The 14,603-nt window shown below is 38.8% G+C and overlaps 1 protein-coding gene across 2 annotated transcripts in view; it reads right to left on the reverse strand.

Moving 5' to 3' along the window:
• Nucleotides 1–993: 993 nt before the first annotated feature.
• The window catches only part of DCDC2 (doublecortin domain containing 2), a 161,377-nt gene continuing 147,767 nt past the window's right edge, over nt 994–14,603 (reverse strand). For both annotated transcript variants that reach the window (XM_059938025.1, XM_059938024.1), the window contains exons 10-11: nt 7,904–8,203; nt 994–6,788 (exon numbers count right to left, since the gene is read on the reverse strand). In XM_059938025.1, the coding sequence (XP_059794008.1) occupies nt 6,690–6,788; nt 7,904–8,203 (399 nt within the window). In that variant the 3' untranslated portion in view covers nt 994–6,689. The remainder of the gene's footprint in view (nt 6,789–7,903; nt 8,204–14,603) is intronic.

The following is a 14,603-nucleotide window of genomic DNA, read 5'->3' on the forward strand; positions in this document are numbered from 1 at the left end:
CAGGCAATTATTTTTCTCACAGTTCTGGAGCTAGAAGTCCATAATCAAGGTGCTGGCAGATTTCGTTTCTGGTGAGGCCTCTCTTCTTGGCTTACAGATGCCTACCTTCTTGCTGTGTCCTCCCAGAGCCTTTCCTTTGCGCCTGTCCAGAGAGAGAGCGAGCTCCTCCGGTGTCTCTTCCTCTTCTTATAAGGACATCCTTATAAGCATATTCTTATAGAATAGAACCCCACGCTCATGACGACATTTAACCTGAATTGCCTCCATAAAGGCCCTGTCTCCAAATACAGTCACACTGTGGGTTGGGAGCTTCAACCTACAAATTTGGAGGAATGTGATTCAGTCCCTAATAAAATTGTCCTCCAATCTTGGGCCAAGAATTTCCCTAAAACACATGAGAATTTGGTATAGTTCCCACCACAAATTAATGGGGGAAAACGGCGTGTTCAATAAGTGGTGCTAGTGTAATGGCGGATGGGGCTGGCTGGCGCGCAGCCTTTAGCGCTCGACCGTCAGCCGGAAACCTGGATACCGCGAGACTGTCGCGCGAGACCGGGAGCAAGGCGGGTCGAGGGCCCGCTCCGCCAGTGGTCAGCGGGGTAGGGGTCCTCCCGGTGAGAGGCGGAGCGTGGTCTTTTCCCCGGAGTTCTCCAGGCTCTCTGTCCTCGGGCCGGCGGGTGAGCTGGGGGACCCAGGGACAGACTGCGAGCTGTGTTCCTGCAGAGCTCCAGAGCCCTCGCCACGGCCACCCTCTGGCCAGGGCCCAGGCCTTGAGGCGGCGGCGAACCTCTCCCGCATCCCCGCCTCCGCGACCTGTTGGCGGCCGCGGTCTCCACGGGTCGAAGTTCGTGGGACCCGGCGGCCTGAGGAACAAATACGGTGAAACCAAGGGGAGTATCTCATTGAATTTTAAGCTCTGTGGGTAGTTTTTGCAATTTAAAATCATTTTTGTTATTACTAAACCTCATAATAAACGAAAAGAGAACTGCGGGACATTGCTGCATCATTGTCTGTTTAATGGAAGATTGAGTTTGTGAGGGCATTTGAGAGACCTGTACGATGATTTAATAGATTAAGGTCACATTCCGGGGAGAAAAAACACTTAGAAACCTGCAGAAAAGCTGTATGTTTAGTCTCATAAGAGTTTGATAACCAATGCATGCTAGCCATTTTACAGCACCTTGTAGAAATTACAGCCCTTGTTGGTTATGGGAAGTTTCTAATGTCAGTTAGCCACGCGGTCTAAAGAGATTTGACTTTGGCAATCTAGATGCCTCCTCAGTTGCCCAGGTTTGCTTATGGAATAACAAAGATAACAGGGGTCAACTGCACAAGAGATGCATTAATGAGTTCTCAGTGACGGTACCTGAATCACACATATTTCGTTATTACATATTAAGAAGGCAAAATGCTTTTCCTTAACTGTTTTTGCTTCTCAAACATGAAAGGAAAACACAAAACTATTTTAATTCAATAGAATGAAGGCAGTGAATATCTCACAAACTGAAGCAGAATTTTAACCAATCTCTTTGTAAAACTGAATTTATTTCTATAGCTATATCTACACTGTGTGCATAATTTGTTCTGTTTTTACCTTTATCATAACAAAAATTCTGAACCTCTGTTTCTCTAATACCATTTCATAAAAGAAAAAACTCAGTTTTTTTAAAATATCCCTCAAATTTTTATCAACTAAACAACATGTATATGAAGCTGTAAAAAAAAATTTCTTTACATAATGAAGTTTAATATCTATGCCGAATAGAAACAGAAATATCTTTTAATGTGCTGAATTTCTACATGGTTTAAATCAAAAGTATCTATTATGCTTGTGAAAAAATGTCATAAAAACAATTAATACATGAAATATTAGCAACACAACATCATAAACAAACAATAAACTATCCAAACACGTTTTAATTATATAAAACACAGATCTATTTGCTAAAAAAGTTACAGCAAACTTACAGAGTGAGCACTGATACAGAAGTAAAAACCTAAAAGCTCGTAATTTGATCAAAACATAAATAATTGTCCTTACAAAGAAGAGTTCTAAACATAAATCATACAAACATGATGAGCTCAACTTAATCTTTACCTACAACTTCAATAATCACCCATTATCATTGTACATATTAAGGATTTAAGACACAAGAAAAACACTGAAGCAAAAAAAGCAGAATAGGTTTTCTTCAATCTTCTTCTAAAATTGACTACTGTCATTCCTTCTTCCCATATGCCATTACATTTGTGACAGTAACTCAACCCCTCAATTAACTATGTGGTTTAAGTGGATTAAGCAACAGAGAACACATTTGGTTCCATTCATAGATTAAAGCTAAGTCGTTGTTGGCTAAAGTCAGCGGAGCTCCATTAGTTACCTCCTGATTTTATAAATGCTTTATTGTTATCCAGACATTTTTTAATTCCCCATCTCCTACAGTACGCTATGCCTCTTCAAAAATAATATTTTTCTTCCTCATCAACATGTAGGGGCACACATTCATTCTCCATCCAAGTCACTTAGACTTCATGGTAGGAAATATACAAATTTCATGTGGTAAGAACAAAACTCAGACCCATCTAAATACCAGTATAGTTTCTGAAAAGCAAAAATCGTACACTATTTACAAAAATGATATTTAATAATGAAGAACTGTATGTGCTCATCACCTTAGAAAAACAGACTAACCTTAAAAAAAAAAAATCCTTCCATTCCAGGATATTACACTCATACAAGGAAGCTAAAAAGCTTCTGCACTGAACTTGAACATTAGATAAACTAATAGACTAATAAGTCATACTTTTATTCTGTTTGTGGTGAACTTGGCTACTTGGTACCAAAAAGAGTCCTCTCTACATGTTCATGGAAATCACACACACATTCACAAGCAGTAATGACCTTTTGACAGAGCCTGTGTTTGGTTGGTACAAAATATTCTGCGCCTAAAGTATATGGTACTTAAGACTGATGACAAAGGACTAAAGAAGTGTATTCTGTAGTTACTTCAGAAAAAAAAGATTTTATATATTAATATATATCTCACCCCTCCCTAGGATAAATTTTCCATTAAAATGCTGGTAGCTTTTTTATTTTGAGAAGAATTTTAAACCTCTTAAAGTCTTCGGGAACCAAGTTTTAAAGTACCATTGATATACATCATTTCTTAGCGTTTCCTTACCAACAGTTTTTGTCCATTGCTTCTCTCAAAAGAGCCTTATTCCATTAATAATGCTGTGCCTGAGGAAGGCTTTTCAACATTTTAAAGTGTGTGAGCGCATCTGTGTGAGTGTTTGTTATGTGTCTGTGTATATCTACATAGTCGATTTCTGTTCAGATTGCCAAGAGTTCAGATGTGATGCTTTCTGCTTAGCAATTAATCTACTTTATAAACTTTTGCCTTGGCTCCTTGTTGAGCAGAAAATGAAAGGATAGAGCTAATTCTTTAGGAGAGTCAGTTAACAAGATAAAGAAGCCTTCCTGTTGTTCTGTGGCCACAATTTTAACTAGGTGAATTAGCTTTATCCTTTGCGTAGAAGGTAAGTTATTTAGTGAAATTTTCAAGGATGTTGGTTTTTGAGGTATAACTGGAAGAGTTAACATGAATAAGCTCACACTAATACGGTTTCACGATCGTGAGCCTACAGAGAGATCTGAGTGACTCTGAGCCACATATATATAGGATGGGTCTGTGCTTACAGATGACAGCAGGAATTAACTCTCATAATAAAACAGGAGGCACGAGAGGGTATCATACTCTTCCTATGAGTCTGGCTTTCTAATATTCCCCCCCAAAATGTCTTAATAAACAAAAAGTCATCCTATGTCCATAGAGAAATATAATGAGTAAAAAGTTATCTTATGGCCAGAGTATCTTGTTTTATAATTAGAAATCCATGGATGCTCAAATGCAATTTTAACAGAAGCTAAACCAGGTAATACGTCCTTTGCATGAAAATGACTTCAGTTAAAAATCTTCTTTATTTGCGCTGCAAAACTCCTAATGTTCCATTTCAACTAACAAATCAGTTGCTGACAAATGTGTTAAAACCCAATTAAATTTAAGAAAAGCATTTCATTAAAATTAAAACTATGAAAATCTATCACAAAGAAAGAACAGATGAAAGCATTCTGTGATTGGTTACCACATAAAAGCTCCATGAGTTTTTCTTATTAACACCCTCTATAAAACAATACCTGAAGCCTAACCAAGATCTCTTCTGCTCACTCACATAAATGTTCTCCAGATCTGTCAGTGAGTCTCACTTAATTTGTGGAGCTACTCTGCCACGGAGGCCACCGTTCCCACAAGAAAAATGTCCACATTTGGAAGGTGAATTAACTTTCATCATGTGTGTTAAAGTCATCTCCACAATGACATTTACAGTTTTAATCATCTGTCAGTGATTTCTTCCTTGGTTGGACGACACAGTTCTTTTTTTTTTTTTTTTTTTTTTAGTAACTTATGCTTGCAAAGTGTTTTAAAGTTATTAGTGACTGTTCATCCCTCAAGTTAAGTCACAATTATATCCTACAGACAGGTGGTGAAATATGCACATAAAAGATAAGTATTATGTCCCAATTTTTAAATTTTTTGCTACAGGCATTGTAGCCTGTCACCTTCTTGAAGTATACTTAAAATACCAAACTTTGTTTTTCATTTAAAGTAACATTGTGCTTCACTAAGATGACTTAAAAAGTTCCTGAAAACCTGAATACTAAGTGTGATGAAGCAAAGAACAGGGGAAAAAAAAAGAGACAGAATATCTTTATTGAAGAAGGAAGAGAGAGAGAGAGAGAAAATCCTCATTAAAGAAAGAAAAAAGAATCACCTTGATAATCAGTTATAATTTCTTATATGTAATCCCATATTTTTATAAACTATTTGAAATCATTAACCCCAGGCCCAGTAATAGTGTGGGAATTTAACATTAAAAGACCAGGTAGTCTATTTCCCTAGCAACAAGGATTATTAAGATTGTTGCTTATAGTCTGCAATGCTTTATATTGTCCCATTTGAAAAAATAAGCCTATTAGTAGAAAGCACAATCTAGAGCTTATATTAGAAATATAGGACCCCATTTATAATCATCCTCCCAGATTAATATACCCTTATATCAGTATCTCTTTCTAATACTGTTACATTATAGTCTCTGCATATACTTCCTATCTGTGGAAAATATTAAAATAGCTTCTAGGAAAAATACATCAGTTTTCTATAGTATTATTAAGTGCTTTATGTAACTACTTTGATTCCAAGTGATTGGTTATGAAACCTGGAGGGGAAAAAAATCTTTTAAACTTATCATTAATAATGAATTCTATGAAAGCACAAGAAGTTAAAATTTCAAATTTATACCTTCTACGTAATTAACAAAAATATTCTTTAATATGAGAAAAACATTTCTATATTTAAGGAAGAACTGCATCATCTCTTAAGAATTCAAAAAACTAATATGATTATTTTTTTTCTCCATATATACCTAACAAGGCAATTTGAGTTAATTTAATTAACCCCTAAAACTGTAATCAGGAACTGGTTTCATTATGACAATTTTTAAACTTTTTTCAACAATTTCTATCCTATAGCTTCTAATTATATAGAAAGGAATCTGCTTGAAAGTCTAAATATAACTGACCATGAAAATAAATATTTGCTGATACCCCTAGGGGAAAAAAATATGACAAGGCTGTCCTAATAGAAATAAGGCAAAAAGCAAGAGAAATTGAGGAGTAACAAACTCTTCATATAGCCTACTTTTTTTCTACTATGCTATCTTGTTCTTTTTGTTAAAAAACTGGAGAAAATTCAATCTTTGGAATAGCCAATATTGTGTTTTCTAATATTGAATAATAATGCAAGGAGAAGAGAGGAGTACTATTGGTAATGGTAGACTGGATCAACGAAAATCCACAGGATACCAGAATTTGCAAAACACCCAGCCAGGCTCAGTGATATAATTGGGTGTTCCTTTATAATTCCTTCCTGAGTATGTGTCATTAAAGCCATAAGGATTAAAACCTGCAGCAGTTAAGGGAGGGGCATGACAATATTTGTCAGGAATACACTGAATGAATACTTCCTCCTTCCAAAATGAATACCTTGCATTTTCCTTTTTGTTCTCTTAAGGTGGATTTTGGCTAAGGAGGAAGAAAGAAAGGAGTGTCAACAAGACACAGAAACATTTCAATCTATTGCCATCTTCAAATTATCTCTGAAACTAAATTGCAATTTGTTTATTCAAGAGTTTATTGCTTTAAAAAAAATAGTACATGCTTTCCTATTATCATTTTTTTAAAATTCTGTGCCTTCTTAGATAAGTGCTTTAGCATAAGCTGCCATCTAATAATCTCACTTACCAAGAACAGGAATGATCTTGTTCTTTTTCATCTTTACAAAGACAAGTGGCCAATTGTCTTCCAGTGCAAATTCCCCTCTATTACTCTTGTTTAATTTTTCTAAATGACTTTTTAAAACACATCTCATAAAAAGTCACTCTGCTTTAGTAGCTATTCAAAGTTATCTAGTCTTTCCCATTAGTTTGGCCTCTAATTTTAAATTTCAGTAGGTAGTATTCAACCATATTGTCACATTATGTTTAGCAATAACTATATGCTTATTATTCGGGTATTATAACCCTTAATTTTTCTAATACTCAATATACTCTCTTTTTAAAAATCATCCATGCTATGACAGATTATCCTTGTTTTGTTCGTTGTTATCATTTTCTTGTGAGCTGGTGATTTTTACTTCTGGCTTTGGCGGTCTTTGAGGGTCCAAGTCAGCCTGGAGGAAAACAGATGAAAACAAAGATATTTAGCTCTTCAGCTACAGAGACAATAAAATTTACAAAGGAAAAATGACTCAATATTGCCTTTAATCTTATTCAACTAAAAATAGTTCCTTGGGTTCCCTATGTTGTTTAGTCTATCATCACCCAGTGGACACGACAATCTCAAACTTTACTTGTTCAGAAGCCCTTTCTGGGACCATAATCCACCATGTGCTTAAAGGGCACAGACTCACCTCTTGAGCTTTAGGTGTTATTTATCTCAATTTTTTTTTTAATTTTATTTATTTATTTATCTTTGGCTGTGTTGGGTCTTCGTTTCTGTGCGAGGGCTTTCTCTAGTTGCGGCAAGCAGGGGCCACTCTTCATCGCGGTGCGCGAGCCTCTCACTATCGCGGCCTCTCTTGTTGCGGAGCACAGGCTCCAGACGCGCAGGCTCAGCAGTTGTGGCTCACGGGCCTAGTTGCTCCGCGGCATGTGGGATCCTCTCAGACCAGGGCTCGAACCCGTGTCCCCTGCATTGGCAGGCAGACTCTCAACCACTGCGCCACCAGGGAAGCCCTCAATTTTTTTCTTTATTTCCTTTTGAGCTTTTCTTTTCAACAACATACCTATACTTTTCATTTTAGCATTTTCAGAGAAAAGGGAAGAGTAAAATGCAGCAGTTCTCCTCTCGTGTCACATTAATAATCCAGCCCCATACCAGATGTCTTTTATTAGTTTTCTAATTCTAGTTTATTAGTTTTATTAGTTTTCTAATTTCAAATTCTTTGTGACTATGGTACCAAGCACCATCAAGTAGATAAGAGCAGGACAGAAAATGAAAACATAAAGGCAGCTTCTGGAACAGCATCCCTGCCCCTTGGATTTCCCATACGTTAATGATATCTCATTACAGTTTGTCTTTTACCCACTGGACTGAAAACTAAGGGGGTAAGATTAGAATTAGCTGGTTTTCAAACTCTGCTCCGTGGAATCCTGGAAGTGCCATAGCTTTCAAGTCCTATGTGCTTGAATAATTCCCTAAGTGTGAGCACAGATGCACACTCATGCACACACACACACACACATTTCATGCATGCACACAAGTGAGCAAAAGCAATAAAAATACCTCTTCACATCCACTGCCAGCTCCTTGAGACTTTATTTCCTCTTCCACTGCTTCTTGAAGCTCATTATTAACCTGGTCCAGTTCCTCGCCATTTTCTTCATTGGTGCCTCTGTTCACATGAGCAGGACCTGCCTGCTCCTCCCTGTGATCCAGGATCTCCTCTGCTTGCTCTGGAGCTTCAGGAGCCTCCCTGCCTCCTTCCTCTTCAACTCCACCATTCATTCCTGAAAAGTCTTCCTTCTGTCCCACTTCCTTATCTTCTTTCTCTCTGTCTTCCTCATCTACTATTTCTGCTGGCCTCTGATGGATCAAAAGGAATAATGGATAAAAATAGGAAGTATAACAGAGATTTTCCATGGCACATTATAATAATGTAATAATTATAATATTACTGTCAAGTAAAACTTCCTTACATTTGCATATATACAGTATATCTTGTGTTAACCTTTACAAATATTCCACTCTTCACAAATATTTTCTCATTTAATTTTCACAATGATCCTGTGAGGTTGGTATTATTCCCGTTTTACAGGTGAGAAAACTAAGATCCAGGGAGACCAAGTATCTAGCCCAAGATTCCACTGTTTGTAAGTGGAACAGCCAGAATGAGAATGAAGCATGTGACTCCAAAATCAATGTTCTTAATCCCCATGGCAAAGAGAAAACTAAACTGCAGGATACTTGGCCAATGTCTAGTGGCCCAGAGGAGGAGGTAAAAAAAAATTCTTTGTGGAGAGATTATCATCCCCACCACTAGTGTCTGGTATGTATTTAAATCTCTAAGTATGAAAAAGGGCAATGGCGATGGCCAGGATGTGAACCCTGGTTTTCTAAAAATAAACGTGGACAGCTTTCCACACAATGCCTAAGAGAGTTGACTGTATATCTCTAAATACAAAAAGTGATTGTCGTGCAGATCCAAGGCCAAGAAACTATATATTCTTTCTATAAAAATAATAAACGCTCAAGTATTTTATAAACTAGGCATTTTTACTGTTATTTGGATACATGTAAGTCTGTTTTAAAACAGAACAGGAGGCCAAGTTCCAGAGCCAAGACTTTGGAGAGAGAAAGACCCAGGTTCAAGTCCTGGCCAGGCACTTACTGGCTGTTACCTAACTTCTTTGAACTTCATATTCCCCACTGGTAAAATGAGAATATAATAAAAGTTCCACGGAGATTAAATAAGTTACATACAGTGCCTAGCAAAGCACCTGGCACATCATGATCCTAAAAAAAAAAAAAAAAATTAAAATATCTTCCCATTTGTTATAATACATTCTTTCCTGAACCTACCATATTTCTTCATTGGCCTTAATAAAATAAGAGTTTTTTAAAGGATAGGGTAGAAACAGAATTTGTTTTATGTTAGGACCCCACGCCTGCCTCTTTCTAGTCATCTGACACTGGACAGATCAGTTAATCCCCTGGTATCTGTAAAACAAAGTTTTGAGATGCAATTAACTCTGACCTCCCTTCCAACTCTGGAAGCCCATTCTCCTCTAACTACCCAAATTCTTATTATGGGACTATTAATGGTCTTCTTATAAAAGTTATCATAATGCTCTCAGTTTAGGAAGTAAAGGAGGAAGGAAATGGAGCAGAGTAGACTAAAAGCTCAGGATAAAATTCAACACAACATTATTTCGAAGAGGAAAGAGGCAGAACCATGAATTCTTATACTCTGTCCAAAATAAAGTCTCAGATTTGATTACATGATGTCAAAGATGCCCTTTAAAAAAATGAAGGTTAAAAAAATGAATTCTTAAAATATTCCAATAACCATCGTCTTTGTCATCATACAACTTAAATAATAGTACAGTGCTTCTGCGTCTTTCAAATTTCCATTCAGTTGCTTAATGTCAAACTGCGTAGAGCCCTAGTGATCCCTAAGCATGCTGCCCAGGGGGAGGCCCTTAGGAAGGCCAAATGCCAGACAGAAACTAAAGGTGGCAGGGGATGGATCTGCCAGATGATGTAGAAAGAAAAGGCAAGAGATTTATAAAATGAAACCCACAGCACTTGGTAAGGATTTCTGGTTTTTATGCATAAGACCTCAATGAATGAAGGTGAGAAAAATTTTCAATTTCCAAAGGAGAAAACACTATGTTCCCATCTCCACACGCTTGTCCCACCCTCTCTCAATGCAGAGAACAAACACGGCAGAGCATTGACGCAGACGCACTAGAAGTGATGACAGGAGAGTGTGGCGAGGGACAGGGTGGGCACTGTCATTGTGAAAACAGAGCAGAGGAAATGTCTGGGGCCAAAGATGACATTTATGTCACTGAGGAGACAGGGCTTCTGAGGGACCCAGGGAAGGAACCGGCAGCACCAGGAGGTCCAGAGGCTTCCTCAATAAGACACTGGGACAGAGAGGGGACTCTGGGCGGGAGAGAGTTAGAATAAAGAGCCAAATGTAAAACAGATAGCTAGTGGGAAGCAGCCGCATAGCACAAGGAGATCAGTTCGGTGCTCTGTGTCCACCTAGAGGGGTGGGATAGGGAGGGTGGGAGGGAGACGCAAGAGGGAGGAGATATGGGGATATATGTTTATGTATAGCTGATTCACTTTGTTATACAGCAGAAACTAACACACCATTGTAAAGCAATTATACTCCAATAAAGATGTTAAAAAATTTACAGAGGAAAAAAAGAAATAAGAGCCAACTCAGCGAAACATGGCGGGTGGCTCCCCAGTAACCTATCAGAAGAGGCCATGAAAAGGCTCAGGGGTCTTGGACCAAGAGACAGCAAGTTCCCTTGCTGGTGACTCTGAGGGATTTTTTAGGGGATACTCACAGGGGGACTCTAAGAGACACTGGAGGACTCTCAGTCACCATGACTCGAGCTAATGGGCCTGGAGCAGCTGTTTGTGCTGGGCTAGATGCCAGGCATTCAGAGACAAATAACGACTGTGACATCAAAGAGCCCAGAGCGGTGCAGTAGCACATCACATGATCGTGGGGCAGGAGGAAACAGCAGTAACTCAGGGTGGGGTGTGGCAGCCTGGGGCCACATCCCACACAGTCTGGGCACTGAGGTTTCTACAGCACTGCGTGAACGGCGTTCATAGGTGGAGAGCAAAGGACAGGCGGCAAATACACCGAGCACCCGTCACCCTTATGTGCCGAATGTCACTCTCAGCATCCATACATTCATCATTTCCTAAAACCCTCACAAGAACCCTACGAAACAGGCTCCTGATGCCCATTATACGAATGAGGAAAATGAGAAATCCCTCAACACTGCCTGCATCACACCGCAGGTGAACAAACAGGGCTAAGATGGAACCCAAGGTGGTCTTGTCCCAAAGTCCTATATTCTTTCTCAAAGTAATAACACAAGCAGTTGCTAATGTACCTAGCACTGTTGCAAGCACACTCAAGTGTACTTTCAATGGCCAGAAAATCTGACGTCTGCAGTAGGCAACATTACTTTTATTGTTTAAAGAATTACTGACCTGAGAACAAAACATTTCTGGATTTCTATTAAAGACTGGTAGATCTAGGGAAGGAACATTATAAACATTGTTAGGCAGAGTACTTGAAGCAGGACATAACGAAAATCCAGAAATACTACAGCACTAATGGCCAATGAGAGCAAAAAGATTTCTGTGCAAGTTACCTCTGAAAATTGGATGATCGTGTATCGCACTTCTAGAAATTGTAATCCTCACTGTGCCTGAAGTTGCCTTATTCAAAGCAACTTCGGGTTTTGGTTTTAAAGAGAAGTTATACTGCATTTTTAATACAAAATCTTTAATAATGATACCAGAAAACTCAAATTTTAGTGTAACCATTCAGGAATCTAGATATGTCCCTTGCCTCTGAAAATCTATTACAAGAGCTTGCTAAAGTCCGCTAAGGTGACTATGGCTGTCTAAATGGGAAAAAGTCTGCTTTCCTTTATTGATATCTGGATTTATACCTAAAAGTTACAGAATGATAGAGTGTTGGTTTCTAGTTTTTAGTTTTAAGTCTCTCATCCTACCCCTTTCTTTGCTCCCAATCCCCAAACGCATATACATTTTTTTTCCCTTTAATGAAAAGAGCTGGGCTGGGATATACCCTAATCTCTTTTTAAGGACGGAGACACCTAGCCCTAAATTCAGCTCTGTTCTCTTCGCTGTTATTACCACCACTAGTAACAAGCAGTATTATGCTTTCATCCCATTATTTCTATAAGACTTTCCCAGCACAGCTATTTTAGTAGTCATCAAACGAAGCCATATCTGGTTAGCTCAACTTTAAGAAATGCTGGATTATGGAGCTGAAATACCAATCTGATCAATTTAAATAAGATGGTAACATTAGTTAAAAGGCTTATAATCCTTTAAAATATCCTGAGTGTAGTACAAAATTTATTATTACCACAACACAATTCAGGACAAAAAAAAAAAAAAAAAGAAAGAAAGAAAAAAATGCTTCTATGACAGATCTGTAATGAATAAATGAAAAGCAATGTGCTTTTTGGTGTAATCTCCTTTGAAGCAAGCATTAAATTATTAAAGATGTTTCTAGTGTATACATCAATCAAATCATCCCCAGAAGGAACATTGAGTTTTACACCCATACACACTCACACAGATAAAATCTATACTGTGGTAAGGGCCTACAAAGAAGTAAAAAAAAATAAAACAGCACTCCTTCTATAAGAGAGTGGGTGTCCATTCTTAGATAGCCACACTGTATTTGAATAATGTGTTCCCACTCCACCCCACCAGAAAACAAAACAAAACAAAACTTTGCAACTATTTAATTTCTTCAAAATTCCCAAGTAGTTCTCAGTGTCTGCCCGTTTAGCTGGCCCTGCCTGATTGCCCAGCTAAGCAGGGACAGTCACAGCCAGCCAGACGCCAGTGTCAGCGCAGTGAGCCAGAGGTGACATGTACATGGAACCCACATTCCACCCGCACCTCAAAGAACCTTACAAGATTCCGATGATGTTTACAATTTTGACAGAGAAAAGTGGACACAGGAGGCAAAAGGGCGAGGGTGGAGGGTGTGGGGAGAAAGGGACAGGGACACGGATGGAAAAGGTAAGAGTTAGACGTCGCAAGTTCAACTTGAGAGAGTGAGGAAGGAGGAAGAGAAGCAGGAAGGGAAGAACCCTCTTTCCCAGGTCCAATCACACTGTCCCTTTTACACTGAAGGGAAGCAGAGCTCCCACATGTGACGCTGCCTCTCCTTCCTGCAGAAGCCAGTTCTCATGTGATTCCCAAGAGACTGTGTTCATAACTGAAGAAGCTCACCAGGCAGGGGTGGGAGTTCCTGGACAAAATTTCTGCCTGCTGATGTTTCTACAATGGTGATGTCAACTGCGCGAAATGAAGCAGCTGTGGTCTGTTGGGAAGGCAGAGGTCACTCTGCAGCTTCAGGCTAGTGAATCCACCTCACCCTTTGGAAACTGAGGATAATAATGACCTCACAGAATTGCAGTAAGGACCAAATGAGATCATGCACATGAAAGACCACTATAAACTGAAAAAGCTACAAATATATATATATACATATATGTGTGTGTGTGTGTGTGTATATGTTTATTATTGTTACCACTCCATTTTTCTTGCCCTTGGATGGAAAGAGTTGAGAGGTTGTCTGATGAAATAGTATAATACAGGATTTGCACTACAGTAATGAAATCGTATTCTAGTGGGCCACTTAGAGCAGTCTCCCTTCTAAATCTCATTCACATGAAAACAAACAAACAAAATATATCAAGACACTTAGCAATTATCTTGCCCTTTTTAGTTAATACAGTTAATATGCAGGCTGATGTTCAACTTCTGGTCCAATGAGACGGTTAGGTGTGATTTTCATAAACTAATCACTCTTGCTTTTAGTTACTTACGTTTATTCTTTGCTTCTGAGTTCCCTGGTATGCACTTTTCACAACAAATTTACCATCCAATAGCTTTTATTTTTTCTGAACTCTATTCACTCTTAAAAGTAACACAAATGTGCCAGCAGTAAATACCAAAAAAGGATGACCTCCATAAATTAGTATGTGCATTTAGGTAATGCACGACTTTGTCTTCAGTTGTAACGACAGGTTGGCAGTAGCCAGTTATTCATCCTGTTCCTCCTACCTTTACCCCGAAGGCTCTTCCTTCCCTTTGTTAGACCCACCTTCTCTCGAAGCCTTCCTGGACCCCTCAGGCAGTTGTCACCCCTGATTTGCGCCCTCAGAACACCTGTCAAACTCTAATCACAGTGTGCCATTATCCCCTACTTATGTTTGATATGAAAATAGTGAACATGGGGCACTTCCCTGGCAGTCCAGTGGTTAAGGCTTCGCCTTCCAATGCAGGGGGTGCGGGTTTGATCCCTGGTCAGGGAGCTAATATCCCACATGCCTCTCGGCCAAAAAACCAAAACATAAAACAGAAGCAAAATTGGAACAAATTCAATAAAGACTTTAGAAATGGTTCATGTCAAAAAAAATCTTTAAAAAGAAAAAAAAAGGAAAATTGTGAACGTGAATTGCTATCGAGTACGTAGATGCCTCAAACGATGTTTGGAATGATTGTGGAATAATGGGGAAATAACCTCGGCTCTAGGGAGGCCTTCTGGAAGTTTCTAGAAGCAAGGGCTCTTTCTTCTTCATCTTTGTGTCCATCACCACATTTTCCACAGGATTGTAATTCATTGTCTTGAATTACACCCAAATGTGCCTCCCACAGATAAAAGCCAACAGAG

Source organism: Balaenoptera ricei, chromosome 11 (genome assembly GCF_028023285.1).
Source record: "Balaenoptera ricei isolate mBalRic1 chromosome 11, mBalRic1.hap2, whole genome shotgun sequence".
NCBI lineage: Eukaryota > Metazoa > Chordata > Mammalia > Artiodactyla > Balaenopteridae > Balaenoptera > Balaenoptera ricei.